The following is a 12,843-nucleotide window of genomic DNA, read 5'->3' on the forward strand; positions in this document are numbered from 1 at the left end:
TCCAAATCACCCACGTTAACGCCGTCGCCCTTCACCATGCAACGCACCGTGATGCAGGGGGGCCACCCCGGCCGCAGCGCCCCGAGTCCTGCGTGCCCACCCAGCCCAGCTGGGATGCCCCGCACCCACGCGAGTCCCTGTCCACCCTTCGCCGCGTCGAAACAGGGGTGGCTGTGCCGGCCCCACCCTGCCGCCCTTGGGTTTGTGGTTTCCCAACGTAGGAAGGAGCCCAAACCTGTGCCAAAATCCCCACGGGGGTGTCCGACTCATCCTGCTTTGCCGGCACCTCCGCTGGGAATAAAGCCGCCCATCCTGCTGCTGGGAGGGCAGAGGTGCTGCGCGCTCGGCAAGGTGAGGACGGATTCGGGCTCAGTAGCTTCAGCCGCAAATTGGGAGGGACTGGGATGGGCTGGGATGAGGCATCGCTCCCTTACCCCGACAGCAAGGGCTGCAAACAAGTTTAAGGATGTGGAGCAGCCCGGGGTGCCGGCGGCGGTGGCTGGGGCTGGCGGATGATGGAGGTGTCCCGGTGGGGCGCGGAGCTGGGTGATCCCAGAGGCTGGCAGAGGCACCGCTGGCTGGATTCACCGTGGCGGGATGGGATTTAGCTTCCCATGGGATCGCCAAGCCGGCAGACAGCCCGTGCCAGCTCTGCAGGCTGCTCTGGGCAGTGCCCACTGCAGCATGCCAGGACATAGGAAGGACCTCCATGGGTTGTTTTTGCCTTTTCCCCAAATCCAAAGCAGTTTTCCAAGCTCAGCTCCCCATGACTGCATCCCTGCGGCTCAGCATCCCTCCTGGCAGGATGGGGACCATGGCGCTGGCGCTGGCACTGCTGGCGATGGCTCTCCCACGCCCAGCCACCGCCACGCTGCGCGTCGGTGCCTTCAACATCCAGGCATTCGGAGACACCAAGATGTCCAACGAGGAAGTGGCAGGGATCATCGTCAGCGTGAGTGCAGCCGGTGCCACACGGGGACGCGCTGTGCGCTGGGACGGACCCCAAATGTGGCTCCTGTGCCAGGGACACATGGGGATGTGGCTCGGGGTGGGGTGGCGTCCCAGTGCTGGGGATGCCCCGGGGGGATGAAGGCTTGGTGGGGACCAAGGTGGGGGCATCAGAGACACCTCGTGGTCCCTCTGAGCCCTCTGTGGGCACCAAGGGACATGCAGGTCCCCGTGTCAGGGTGCTCAACCAGGACACGAGTGGGAGACAGCGGCCCCGAGCCAGGCTGGCTCTCACTATCCCTCGCCCCTGCAGATCCTGCGCCGCTACGACGTGGTGCTGGTGCAGGAGGTGCGCGACTCCGACCTCAGCGCCGTCACCCAGCTCATGGAGCTGCTCAACAGGTACGAGCGAGGCGGGGACCGAGGGCGCCCAGGCTCAGGCGCCGGCGTTGGCAGGGAAAGCCGAGCCGCCTGAGGAATAAAAGGCAAAAAAACAAAAGTCATCCATCAGCAGAGGGCTTGTTTTTGGAAAGGGGAGTAGGAGAAAAGCACTGGGGCTGAAGCTTTGAGCCAGCACTGAAAAAGCCACCGGGAATAATCCAGCAAAGGGGGATAGAAGGGGCACAAAGCCCCTCCGAAAGCTGTAATCCCACCGGAGCACACTGGATGGGAAGGAGCTACGGCTCTGGCAAGCTCTGTCTCCAAAACAGGACAGGGCGGAGGTGAGACGGGGATGAACCAGGCAGGGGCAGGCAGCCCCCTGCACCCCAAAACCCCATGAGGGGGGATCCCGGGCTGGACCCAGCAGCGGGTGATGCTCTGCAGTGAGCGGCTCAGGCACCCCAGGAGGAAAGGGGGCCTCTGGGTTGGGCTAAAACCGGTCACCGCAGGGCCGACGGGTGCTGATGCCAGTGCTCCTGAGCAGGTACGCCCGGCCCGTGTCCTCGCCCCTCCGGTGTCCCCTCCAGCACGGCCAAGAAGCAGCTGGCGTAAGGAGGGTGAACAGCTGGCGTAAGGAGGGTGACGCCAGGCTCCAGGGGGCCCCGGGGCTGCTCGTTAACCTAATTGAGCTTTGCTGCAAAAGAAGGTGGGGAGCGTCTCTGCGGAGAAAAGGGTGGCGGGAGCCGCCCTGCGTCCTGCCCGCAGCCGGCCGTGCCTGAGGAAGTGGGGACAGCAGGGTGGCTCGGAGCCACTACACCCCACACGTCACCCCACGGCCCGTGGGGACAGCAGAGCAGGACCGGCTGGTGCCAACCCCGCGGCCGCCCAGCCCCTGGCCATGCCGAGGCCACCCCAGGACTGTACCAGTCGTGTCACTGGTGCCAGCCGTGTCACCGGTGCCAGCCGTGTCACCGTCCGGCCTTTGTCTCTCCGCAGCGTGTCCGCGTCCCCGTACGACTACGAGATCAGCGGCCCCCTGGGACGGGACAACTACAAGGAGATGTACCTCTTCATCTACAGGTAACGGGGCTGGGCCCGCTGCCGCCCGTCCCGCGGCACCATGGGGCCACCGACACTGTGGAGGGGACACGGGGGCTGTGCTGACCCCCAGGGTCACCATCCCTTCGGTCCCACAGGACAGACACTGTGTCCGTGGTGGACACCTACCAATACGAAGATCCCCAGGATGTCTTCAGCCGGGAGCCCTTCGTCCTGAGGGTCTCAGCGCCCCGCACCGGTAAGCAGGGGGACGGGTGGCCCGGGGTGGTGGCGTGGGGTGGCCACGGGGCTGACGTCCCTCTCTCCTGGCAGAAGTGGAGGAGTTTGTGCTGGTGCCGCTGCACTCGGCCCCGCACGACGCCGTTGCCGAGATCGACGCGCTCTACGACGTCTACCTGGCCATCGTCAACAAGTGGGGGACCGACGTGAGTGCCGCCGGCGTGGGGGGTGGCACTGAGGGTGGGCACTGAGCCCCAGGGACCATTTGGCCCACGCTGGTCCCCGCTCCAAGGCGAGAACAGCCGGTGCAAGGCTGGTGGGATGGGAACCCTGCTCCTGCCCCATCCCCTGCCACGGGGGATGCCCTGGCACCAGGGGCTGACCCCCACGGGAGGGCTGGCGCTGGGGACAGCCCTGTTCCCCACCCGCCACGAGCCCCTCCGCCTTCCCACGGCAGAACATCATGTTCCTGGGGGACTTCAATGCCGACTGCGCCTACATCCAGCCGAGCGACTGGTCGGCCGTCCGCCTGCGCACCAGCAACATCTTCAATTGGCTGATCCCCGACGGCGCCGACACCACCGTGGGGAGGTCAGACTGCGCCTATGACAGGTGAGAGCCGCCGCCGTCCCCCTCCCCGGCACCCTGGGGACCCCCTGCCCATCCCGCCCCACCAGCGCCAGAGCACGTGGACGGGAGCGGGACTCGACACCGGCCTCTCCCTCGCAGGATCGTGGTGTGCGGTGCCAAGCTGAAGAGAAGCGTTGTGCCAAATTCAGCCGCCGTCTACAATTTCCAGCGCGCTTTCCAGCTGGATCAGGAGGAGGTGAGGCGGGCTGGCAAACCGGGGGCTCAAAGGGGCACAATAGCTGAGCTGCCCAGGAGAGCTGGGGTCTGTTTGGGATGAGGCAGCCCGGTGCAGCCACGTAACTGCTGAATTTAAGCTCAGAACCGGAGCTGAAGCCGCTCCAGCAGCAGCCCGAGCTGGCTCCGGCCGCAGCACGCGTGCCCCTGCCTGCCAGGACGACAGCACAGCCCCCGCGTAGGGCACGCACCCCTCCCAGGGGACAGCAGCTCACAGCTGGCTGCCGGGGAGCTCATGGTGACGAGGGACTCACGGGTGGCAATTGCCTGGAATTGGGGCTATTGCCTGTCCCCGTGGGGAAGAGACACGCAGGGGTTTTCGTGGCCTTTCACGGGCAGACTCCGTGGCATGGGGCAACCAAAGACAATCTTCAACGACCCATAGCTGGGACAGAGCTCCTGAGCGACATGCGGGGGTTTCGGAGGGCAGGCATCCCCCTGCCCGTTGCCTGGGCACCTCTCCTCAAGAGGTGGCAAAACTGGAGCCCTGCGTGTTGAGCGTCTGGGGGTTGGGGACACTGCATCCCCCTCCAGCTGGCAGAAGGGTCTGGCAGGGGCATCACAGACACCCTGCCAGCCCCACCAGCACGGCAAGGGGCTCACCGAACCCTTGCGTTACACCCCCCCGCCTCTCGCCCTCCTCCAGGCCCTGGCCGTCAGCGATCACTACCCTGTCGAGGTGAAGCTGGCGGCTTGAGCTCCTCCCGAGGCTGCAGACCATGATCCAGCTCCAGCTTGCACCACAAGCCCCCGTGAAGGCGCTCCTTGCAGCCCCGTCCATGAGACCTGCGCATGGGCTGCTCCGGGTCCCCGGGCTGGAGAATGGTCGCAGCCGGCTGCCGATCGTGCCCAGGCCCCACCAGGCCACCGTGAACCAGAGCCTGGGGACAGGCCACCTGCCAGCCACCCATCACTGGAATGAGTGACCGCAGACAGGCTGGGGAATGAAGCACCATCTCCTACCTCATCAAAGACTTTATTGACAGATGTCATTTCACAATTAGCTGTTGGACAGGAGGGAGGATACCCAAGGACCAGCAGGCTCGGGCCACGGCAGCGTCAGGACCCTCTCCCTGTCCGTTCCTCGGGGAGCCGAGCAGGCAGCTCGCCCCGCTCTCGGGAAAGGCAGTGGTGGTGTCAGGCACTCTACGGGGATTAAGGGGAAGGGGCAGTTGGGGTAGCCACGGGAGCAGGCAGCATGTCACCAACTACTGACACTGCAGATGGCTTCGCTGTGAAAGTCTACAGCTCCTGCAGCGTTTCAGAGGGTCACTCAAGCTCCTGGGACCAGGCCCCGGCCAGCTGGCTCCTCAGCTCTTCTTCTGCTTCAACATCTCCATGTACATGCGAAGTGACTTCTGGATGGACTCTTTTGAGACGAAGCGGATGAAGTTCTGAATGTCCTCCTCCCGGTGAGCTACCAGGCGGTCCAACAACGCCTTCCTCATCATGGACTTGGTGAGCTGACGGGCATGGTCTGCGGAAAGGAGCAGGAGGATGGGGAATGCGCATGGTTCTCGCCCCCAACCAGCTCTTGGCCACTGCCACCACCTGCAGGTGCCTCCGAAGGGGAGGGACCGCGCACCAAAGGGCTCTTTAAACTAGCAGGGAAAGGCGTGAGAAAAACCCACCGGCTGGAAGCTGAGCTGGATAAATTCTCATACAATAAATCATGATCTGTACTGCTCAGTGGGGAAACGACTGACCTACTGGGACGGACGACAAAAAGTTGTGCACCTCCTCTTTGCACCCTCCCCAGCCCCTACCCCAGTACACACCACTGGGCTCAGGATAGCAGTAACCACACAAAATTCTTCGCTATTTGAGACAGCTCTGTCTCTAAGCTCTCTCAACCCATCCCCTCTGACCTCGGGCAGGACTCTTGCCAAACACGCTGTACCGCAGCCAGCGGCACCGGGGCAGGCTGGGTGCTGGACCCCTGCGCTGAGCTTTCCCACCTCCCAGCAGTTCACACCTTCCTGTTCCATAGCTCCCAGGTGCCAGCCTGGGTACGCGTCCTTCCCACCCAGATCACATCCCCCTTCCTCTGCCGAAGGTGCCACCCGTACCAGGAATGGCCAGCCACTGCGCCATAATGGCCGCAGCCTTCTCCTGGAGCTTCTCCTCCGGCACCAGCTCGTCCACAAGGCCAAACCTGTGTGCCTCGGGGGCAGGCAGGAGGGACCCCAGCTGGAGGCAGCGTTCAGCGACTCTGTGGCCCACAACGTTCACAAATGTGTCCTTAAACCTAGAAGAGATGGGAGGAAAAGCCGCAGTCGGGGAAAAAAAACATCCAGTTGCAGCCACATCCAGACATCAAAGCTGAGAGCACGCTTGGTCCCACTCCCCAGGTCTCTAAAGAGCAGCTATAGGCTCAGCTACGCCACGCAAAGTCAGGGGAGCAGAGCCATTTTTGGTAGCACCGCAGCGGAGCTCCCTCTCCTCTCCATGAGAGCTGCTCTATCTACCCCCAGCGCACAGGTCAGCTGTGATCCGAAAGTTCCATTCCACATTCACGGGTTATCAGGGCAGCCAGGGGTCTGTGTCTTAGTCTACCAGTGTCCCTACGCTTTCAGACCTCAGCAGCTCTGGGATTTTGCAGGTACACAGCCCGTATCCAGAGAAAAGCACATTCCCAGATGGAGCCTGACCAGGGAGATCTCCCAGCACTAGTTTTGGAGTTGACTGCAGCGTCAGAACCGAGGTCCTCGCTGCTGAAGGATGTCAGAATGTTCTGCAGCCTGAAAGCTTTTCAGATACCTGCAGAACGGGACAGAAATAGAGTGCTGTCTCCTGCAGCTGCGACTACCTGGTCACTGACATAAAACTGCACCTCAGCAGCCAGTTACACTGAAGATGAACTATTTTTAGAGACCTGCAAGCGATGCTAGAAGCAGGAGGCACTGGCCTACCAGAAGGGAGCCACAATGCCCAGCTGGGCTTCGTTCAGGCCGATGCTGAACTTGGGGTTCTCCACCATGATCCTGTAGTCACACGACAAGGCGACCAGACAGCCTCCCGCCGGGCTGGACCCCTGGCAAAGAGGAGGAAGGAGTGAGTCCAGGTCAGCCCTCCTGTGTTGGTTACAGATATCCCTGCGCCCCCGGCCTCGCTGTGTCCTCAGAGCCGGGATGACAAGAGGGTGACAGAGCAGATGTTTCCCAAGATTCCAATTTCCTGATTCAAAACAGCCCTACATAAGATTTCTGATAGGTTTATCAGGGTTTATCCTTTCATTTTTCAAGGCCCGTTGTTTCTTGCTGGAATTCTAGTTAACTGATCCGTGTTACTCAGGTTGCAAACCCTGCAGCGGAGATTTGCTACGGCATTTTTTTGTAGCCCTACATGAGTTTTTAACCCTACTCGAGCTTGCAACCCTAAATGCCGCGGAAACCATTCTGTCCAGGGGCTTTGTAACACCTTCTGTCTACAGAACTTCCACTTGCCACCATCTTTGCCATGATTCGGTGCGTGCTTAGCCCTACACAGGATCCCCGCAGGAGACCCAGCTGCCTCCAAAGATAGCCTACGGACACAGAACCGTGAGCTGCTAAAGCAGCGCTGCGCTGAAAAACGAAAACAAGACACTGAGCAGGCAACAACCCATCTACGGACACCGAGGTTCAGACAGCACTTCCCTGCTGGCCAAGAACCACAGCTGGAGGAGAAAATCTGGGGAAAAAAAGGGCTCACAGCAAGCTGCACCACGTGGGGTCCAACGCATCGCTGCCCGCGGGGCCGAGGAAAAGCACTTGCGGCACTGCACGGCTCCCTCCCGTCTCCTCCCCTCCACCAAAGCGGCGCAAGGGCCAAGCGAGTGACCCTGGGCAACTCCTATGAGTCCCACCGGTGAGAAAGCGTCCGCTGGGCACGTGACAGGCGTCCTTTGGACTCCTCCTACGCCAACCACTCGGCTTCTCCGGCCATCAGTGCCCCTCTGGGCTTAACCCCTGCTCCTGGTCCTGCAGCCTGCAGGACAGCCTCCCAGCCAAGTTCTTGGGACAACGAGTGCTGTGCAAGCTCCTCCCCACAGCCAAAACCCAGCAGCAGCTGCAGCTTGCAACGACCCACGCTTCTGTACCTTCCCACACTGCAACGCACCGAACTGACAGACACGTGCTTTGCCCAGACATTCCAAAAAACACATCCCTGGATTTGTGTCAGCACTGACAAGCCTGATTTTTTGGTTCTCCCTGCCCACGTGGGGCTAACAAGCCGCAGCAAGCGACAGACAGCACGGGGAGACCAGGAAGGTGGATGGAAAGAACGTACGTTGACTGCAGCGACTGTCACCATGTTGGAGCCGTACAGGCGGAGCCACATCTCCTGCACGGCCCTCCAGAACTCGGCGTAGTGCTCTGTGCTCTTCCCGCACATCTCCGTGATGTCCAGGCCGGACGAGAAGATTTTGGGGACAGCCTGGAATCGGGGAAAATATAAACGTCATTGAGAGTCACTGCTCAGGGCTGAGCTCCCATGGCCTGGATCATCCTATCACCTCAACCTGCAGAGCTGGGACTCTGCCTGCAGCAGGATTTCTCATTTCCGGGGTCCCTGAGCGGGTACATCAGCCACACAGCACAAAACTTGCCCTGTCCCATTCCCAGGCACCACCTCGTACCCACACCACCTCTGACAACAAGCGCTGGCATCTCCTAGCAGCTCCCACCGGGCAGTTCAAGAGATCTCAAGAGATGTGTCCGGTCTGCAGATAAGCAGCTTTGATCTCAATAACAAATTACAATATTCAGTCATTATTCTTCCGCTAGAAAGGGGCAGCGAAGAAAAAGCACAGCCTTTCCAAGAACCCCTTCCCCTCTTTCTGGAGCCAAAGCTGCTTCTCAGCCCTCCCCCGCCAGTGACCAGGGCGCAAGGAGACCAAACACAAGCGAAGGAACATCATGGCAGGCCCTGCCCACCAAATCGCCCTGCACCTGAGCTCAGGACAACACGTACGGATGTGAAGATCACACCCCGGCAGGCCCGGTTGTTCTCCAGCTTCTCCAGGCTAATGGAAAACTCCGTGAGGAAGTCCAGGCTGAGGCTGTTGACTGGGGGGCTCTTGAACTTCATCGTGGCAACGCCTGTGCCATGGTAAACACAGAGGCATCAGAAATCCCGCAGCACGCGCTGCCTTGCCCAGGAGATCTTCACCTGCTTCCCTGTTTCCCCACTCACTCCAGCTCACATCTTTCCACTCCTGGTCTCTTTCAGAAGCCCCCAGAGCAGCGGGGCCAAGCCAGGGCCCTGCCTTTACTCAAACCTGCCCCCATGCCGGGGCTCGCTCACCCAGGGGTGAACCTGGAGTATGAACCAGTATGCATGTGGTGGCTGCATCGTGTGTCCCAAGGACCAGCCACCTTCATGGCCACACTGCCCAACAGCTCCCTTCTCTCTGGGCTCACCAGATAAGGTCAAGCCTTCAGCTTCTATCTCAGCAAACACCCCACGCCCAGGGGACCACACATCTTTGGGAGCCTGCCGGCACCACTGCCACCCTGGCCAGCACCGCGGGAGCGGCTCTGAGCCCTTGTTCCCTCCCAAACGGTGCTATCCTACCCCAAAAAGTCCTCACCAAGTCCTCAGTCTGGGTGCTGCAGCCATGCCCAGACTGGAGACAGCACGAGGACGCACCCAGGGGTCCGGCAGCCAAAAGCTGGGCCTGGGAAGCCTCAAGAAGAGGCACCTTTGTTCAGCGCAGGGACGTGGCCCCGTGACAGCAGCTCCTGGCAGCCAGGACACAGAAACCCCCAACAGCCGCTCCTTGAAGGAGCCCCCTCCAAAGCAGGGACCCCACGGGGGGAACGGGGCACGAAGTGTGCCCGCGGTGACAGCCAGGGTTTGCCTGTGGCACCCAAGCGGCACCTGAAATGCCCCATCCCCAAACGCTGGGGCTCTGGTGGCTTCCCAGGCCCTGCCTGTGCCCCACAGCGCCCCGTGGGTCGAGGGTGACACGAGGGTGCCACCCACCCACCGTACCTGAGCTCTCATCCAGCTCCACCAGGATCCTGCTGTTGCTGAAGGCACGACATGGGGCGCGCGGGGGGCCGGGGGGCTGCCGGCCAGCGCTGCCCCACGCCGGGGGCCGGCCGCAGAGGGGCAGTGCACCTGAGGGGAGAGAAGCAGGTAGGGCCGGGCAGGGCACAGCCCCCCGTGGGTGTGGGGTGCGCTCCCCAAAACTGCTCTGCATGGACAGTGTGGGGACACGGGGACACCCTGACACACGGAGGGAGGGCGCGGGGACACCCCTGCCCACAGTGGAGGACACCCTGACCCACAGAAGGAGGGCGTGGGGACACCCCTACCCACGGCGGGGGGACACCCTGACCCACGGAGGGAGGGCGCGGGGACACCCCTGCCCACAGTGGGGGACACCCTGACCCACGGAGGGAGGGCGCGGGGACACCCCTACCCACGGCGTGGGGACACCCTGACCCACGGAGGGAGGGCGCGGGGACACCCCTACCCACGGCATGGGGACACCCTGACCCACGGAGGGAGGGCGTGGGGACACTCGGACCCACGGAGGGCGGACACGGGGCACCCTGTGCACGGTGGGGGGACACGGGGAGGGGCCGTGGGGACTCGCCCACTCGCGGCGGGGGGGCATGGGGACGCGCCGACCCCCCCCCCCCCCCCCCCCCGAAGCGACACGGAGGGACGCGGGGGCCACCCCCGCCGCGGGGCCGGGCACACCTGACCGGGCGATCCGGCGGACGACGGTCGCCGCCGCCGCCATCTTACGCGGCCAGGTCAAGGGTACGGGGCGTGACCTCGGCCGCGCGTCACCGCTACGCCCCGCCCACTCCCCGGGCAGGACACGCCCCCCAGCGGCGAGCATGGCTTGAAGCCCCGCTCCCGCCCCCGAAGCCACACCCCCCCGAAATTAAGCCACACCCCCACCGCTGAAGCCACGCCCCTGCCATTGAAACCCCGCCTACAGCCGGCCCTGGGGCGCGCATGTGCTGCCCCCCTGTGGTGGCCCGCGGCCCTGCCCTGCCTGCCCCCCCCTCCATCTCCACCCCGCTGCCCCCCATGGCCGGGCCCCCCAGGCCCACACACCCCCTGTGTCCCCCCCACACCTCGCCCTGCCTGCCCCCCGCACCTCCTGCCCCCCGTCAGCCCCCCAGGGAGCTCCCGGGCCAGGCCCAAGTACCCCCCCAGAACGCCTGGCCCGGGGGGCCGCGGGAGCCCCGGTGCTGGGTGCCAGCGCGGCTGCGGATCTCATCACGGCGGAGGCCGCCCTCGAGGAGCGCCGCGGGGGCCGGGGCTTGGCCCTGCCGCACAGGCAGAAGGCGTGCGGCGGCAGCATGGCGGGGACGGCGCTGCCCCGCTGCCTGCTCCTCGCTGCCGCCCTGCAGGCTGGCCTGACCCAGGCTCCGGGGCCCGCCGCCCGCCCTGGCCACCCGCTCCTGCGGCTGCGGCGGCTGGAGGAGCAGGTGGGTGCCTGGGGCGGGGAGAGGGCGCAGCACAGGGGGACGCTCGGCCTTTCGGGACGGGCTGGGGGTTGGCGACGTGCGTTCACCCCACCTCACCCCATTCCCTTCCAGTTTCGCCGGCTCCAGGAGGTGACGCTGGGCCATCTCCAGAGCATCGCCGAGAACTACAACGTCTCCTACAACATCGACAGACGCTTCCGGGCGCTGACGGAGCAGGCGGAGGCGGCTGCTGCTGCCCAGGCTGCTCTGGGCGCTGAACTGGCCCGCTTGGCCACCGCGGGTCGGCGGCTGCACCGCAGGCTGAAGCGGCTGGAGGGGACAGTGGGTGCCCTGAGCCTGCCACGCTGCCCGCGCACCCACCCACCGTGTGTGCTGGTGGAGGCCGGCGCTGAGCTGACGGATGGTGCCCGGAGCCAGGGCAGCCAGCTGAAGCCGGAGCCGCGGGGCCGGGTGGCCCCCAGCAGCCCCAGCCCTCGGCACCCGAAGGTGAGGCGGCAGCAGCGGCGGCGGGAGGAAGGGCACCGGCTGCCGGCCGATGCCAGGCCTGGTAGATTGCCTGCGGAGGATGCGGAGCCCTCTCGTGACGCAGCACCAGGAGCCCAAGGCGTGACACCAGGGCTCCTCACCGTGACCACCGTCCCCCGGGAGCAGCCACCAGCCCCCAAACAGCCAGGAGAGGGTATGTACAGGCCCCCCGCCCAGGCGCCCACCTCCCCAGCCTGCCGCATCGGCGCCGTCCTGCTCTTCCCCAACACCTCTGCCGAGCACATGGCTGTCCTGGGGCTGGGGCCACACCGTGGGCTGCGGGCGCTGTCGCTCTGCGCCTGGTTGGCCACCTCAGCCCCCCGCCTGGGTGCCCTTCTCTCCTACGCCACCGAGGACGGCGGCAGTGAGCTGGCCGTGCGCGGCCACGATGGGGACCTCCCTGGCTCTGCGTGCTTTGTCATCGGGGACCGGGAGTTTCGGGAGCTCCCAGTGATGCCGCTCCTTGATGGCAAATGGCACCACCTCTGCCTCACCTGGTCCTCCGGCCAGGGCCAGTACCGCTTCTACGTGGACAGACGGCTGCTGGCCGCTGGCTCTCGCTTCCAGCAGGGCTATGAAATCCCTGCTGGTGGCTCGCTGGTGCTGGGCCGGCGGCAGGACCACCCCAGCAGGGGCTTCAGCACCAAGGAAGCCTTTGTGGGTCACCTGGCTGGCTTGGCTGTCTGGAGCCGAGCTCTCCTGCCTGGGGAGGTGGCCAGCATGGCAACTGGTGGGAGGCTGCCTCGTGGCCCCCTCCTCACGCTGGCCGATGCCTCCCTGCAGGGTGGGGTGCAGAGGGTGGCATGTCCCTGCCTCCAGCACTGCCTGTGACGAGCCTGGCAGCAGAAATGGTGCTGGCTTTTGGTGGTCAGGGCTGGCTTGCGGTGCCTGGCCAGCACGGGCCACATCCTCCCAGGGTGATGGAACACCAGGTGGAGGGGCATTTTGGGACTGGGACCACTGGAGGTGGGGAAAAGGGGTTTTGGCAGCCAGTATGGCAGAGGTGGGACCCCGTCCCAAAGCCAGGATGTCGTCAGAGGATGTACAGCCCCGTTGTTCCTATTAAAGTGCTCTGGGCAGAGAAGAAACTCCTTTATTTCTGGTCCTGCTGTTCACTGCAACGCTCGGTGCCGCTTACAGCCGGGCCGGAGCTGCTCCGCACAGGCAGCCAGAGCCTTGGGCCGGGTCACGCGCCGGTGACCCCTGCCTGTCCCCTGCCACCGCTGGCATCCGCCACTGAGTCAGACACGGGGGGAAGCTGTAGCACGGAAAAGCCCGTGACTGGGAGTGAGACAGAGGTGCCGGAGCAGTGCCGACTGTCCCATCTCCTTGGATGGCACCTGGCTTTGCGCTGTGCTGTGCTGCTCCGGGGGAGCTGGGGTGAAGCACACAGAATTGGGGCGAAGCT

The 12,843-nt window shown here is 64.2% G+C and overlaps 3 protein-coding genes across 4 annotated transcripts; 2 read left to right on the forward strand and 1 right to left on the reverse strand.

Annotated features, from left to right (window-relative positions):
* Positions 1 to 805: 805 nt before the first annotated feature.
* On the forward strand, positions 806 to 4,168 carry LOC147598900 (deoxyribonuclease-1-like 2). The gene is made up of 8 exons (XM_086759937.1): positions 806 to 952; positions 1,262 to 1,350; positions 2,326 to 2,409; positions 2,526 to 2,626; positions 2,701 to 2,813; positions 3,065 to 3,219; positions 3,337 to 3,433; positions 4,118 to 4,168. Exons 1-8 carry the CDS (start codon positions 806 to 808, stop codon positions 4,166 to 4,168), a joined length of 837 nt encoding a protein of 278 aa, XP_086616063.1.
* Positions 4,169 to 4,431: 263 nt separating this feature from the next.
* ECI1 (enoyl-CoA delta isomerase 1) lies at positions 4,432 to 10,250 on the reverse strand. 2 transcript variants are annotated; one of them, XM_086760238.1, is made up of 7 exons: positions 10,168 to 10,250; positions 9,451 to 9,579; positions 8,428 to 8,555; positions 7,744 to 7,890; positions 6,384 to 6,505; positions 5,541 to 5,719; positions 4,432 to 4,948 (listed from the first exon to the last, which is right to left on the reverse strand). In XM_086760238.1, exons 1-7 carry the CDS (start codon positions 10,208 to 10,210, stop codon positions 4,782 to 4,784), a joined length of 915 nt encoding a protein of 304 aa, XP_086616364.1. In that variant the 5' UTR covers positions 10,211 to 10,250; the 3' UTR covers positions 4,432 to 4,781. The 2 variants fall into 2 exon arrangements, with proteins under 2 accessions (XP_086616364.1, XP_086616363.1); XM_086760237.1 differs by lacking the exon at positions 10,168 to 10,250 and having other exon boundaries at positions 9,451 to 9,676.
* Positions 10,251 to 10,431: 181 nt separating this feature from the next.
* PTX4 (pentraxin 4) lies at positions 10,432 to 12,453 on the forward strand. Its single transcript, XM_086759341.1, has 3 exons — positions 10,432 to 10,509; positions 10,602 to 10,910; positions 11,022 to 12,453. The coding sequence occupies exons 1-3, from the start codon at positions 10,432 to 10,434 to the stop codon at positions 12,264 to 12,266; spliced, it is 1,632 nt and encodes a 543-aa protein (XP_086615467.1). The 3' UTR covers positions 12,267 to 12,453.
* The last annotated feature ends 390 nt before the right edge of the window (positions 12,454 to 12,843 follow it).

The sequence above is a fragment of the Chlamydotis macqueenii genome, chromosome 15 (genome assembly GCF_036417535.1).
Source record: "Chlamydotis macqueenii isolate bChlMac1 chromosome 15, bChlMac1.mat, whole genome shotgun sequence".
NCBI classification, from domain to species: Eukaryota; Metazoa; Chordata; class Aves; order Otidiformes; family Otididae; genus Chlamydotis; species Chlamydotis macqueenii.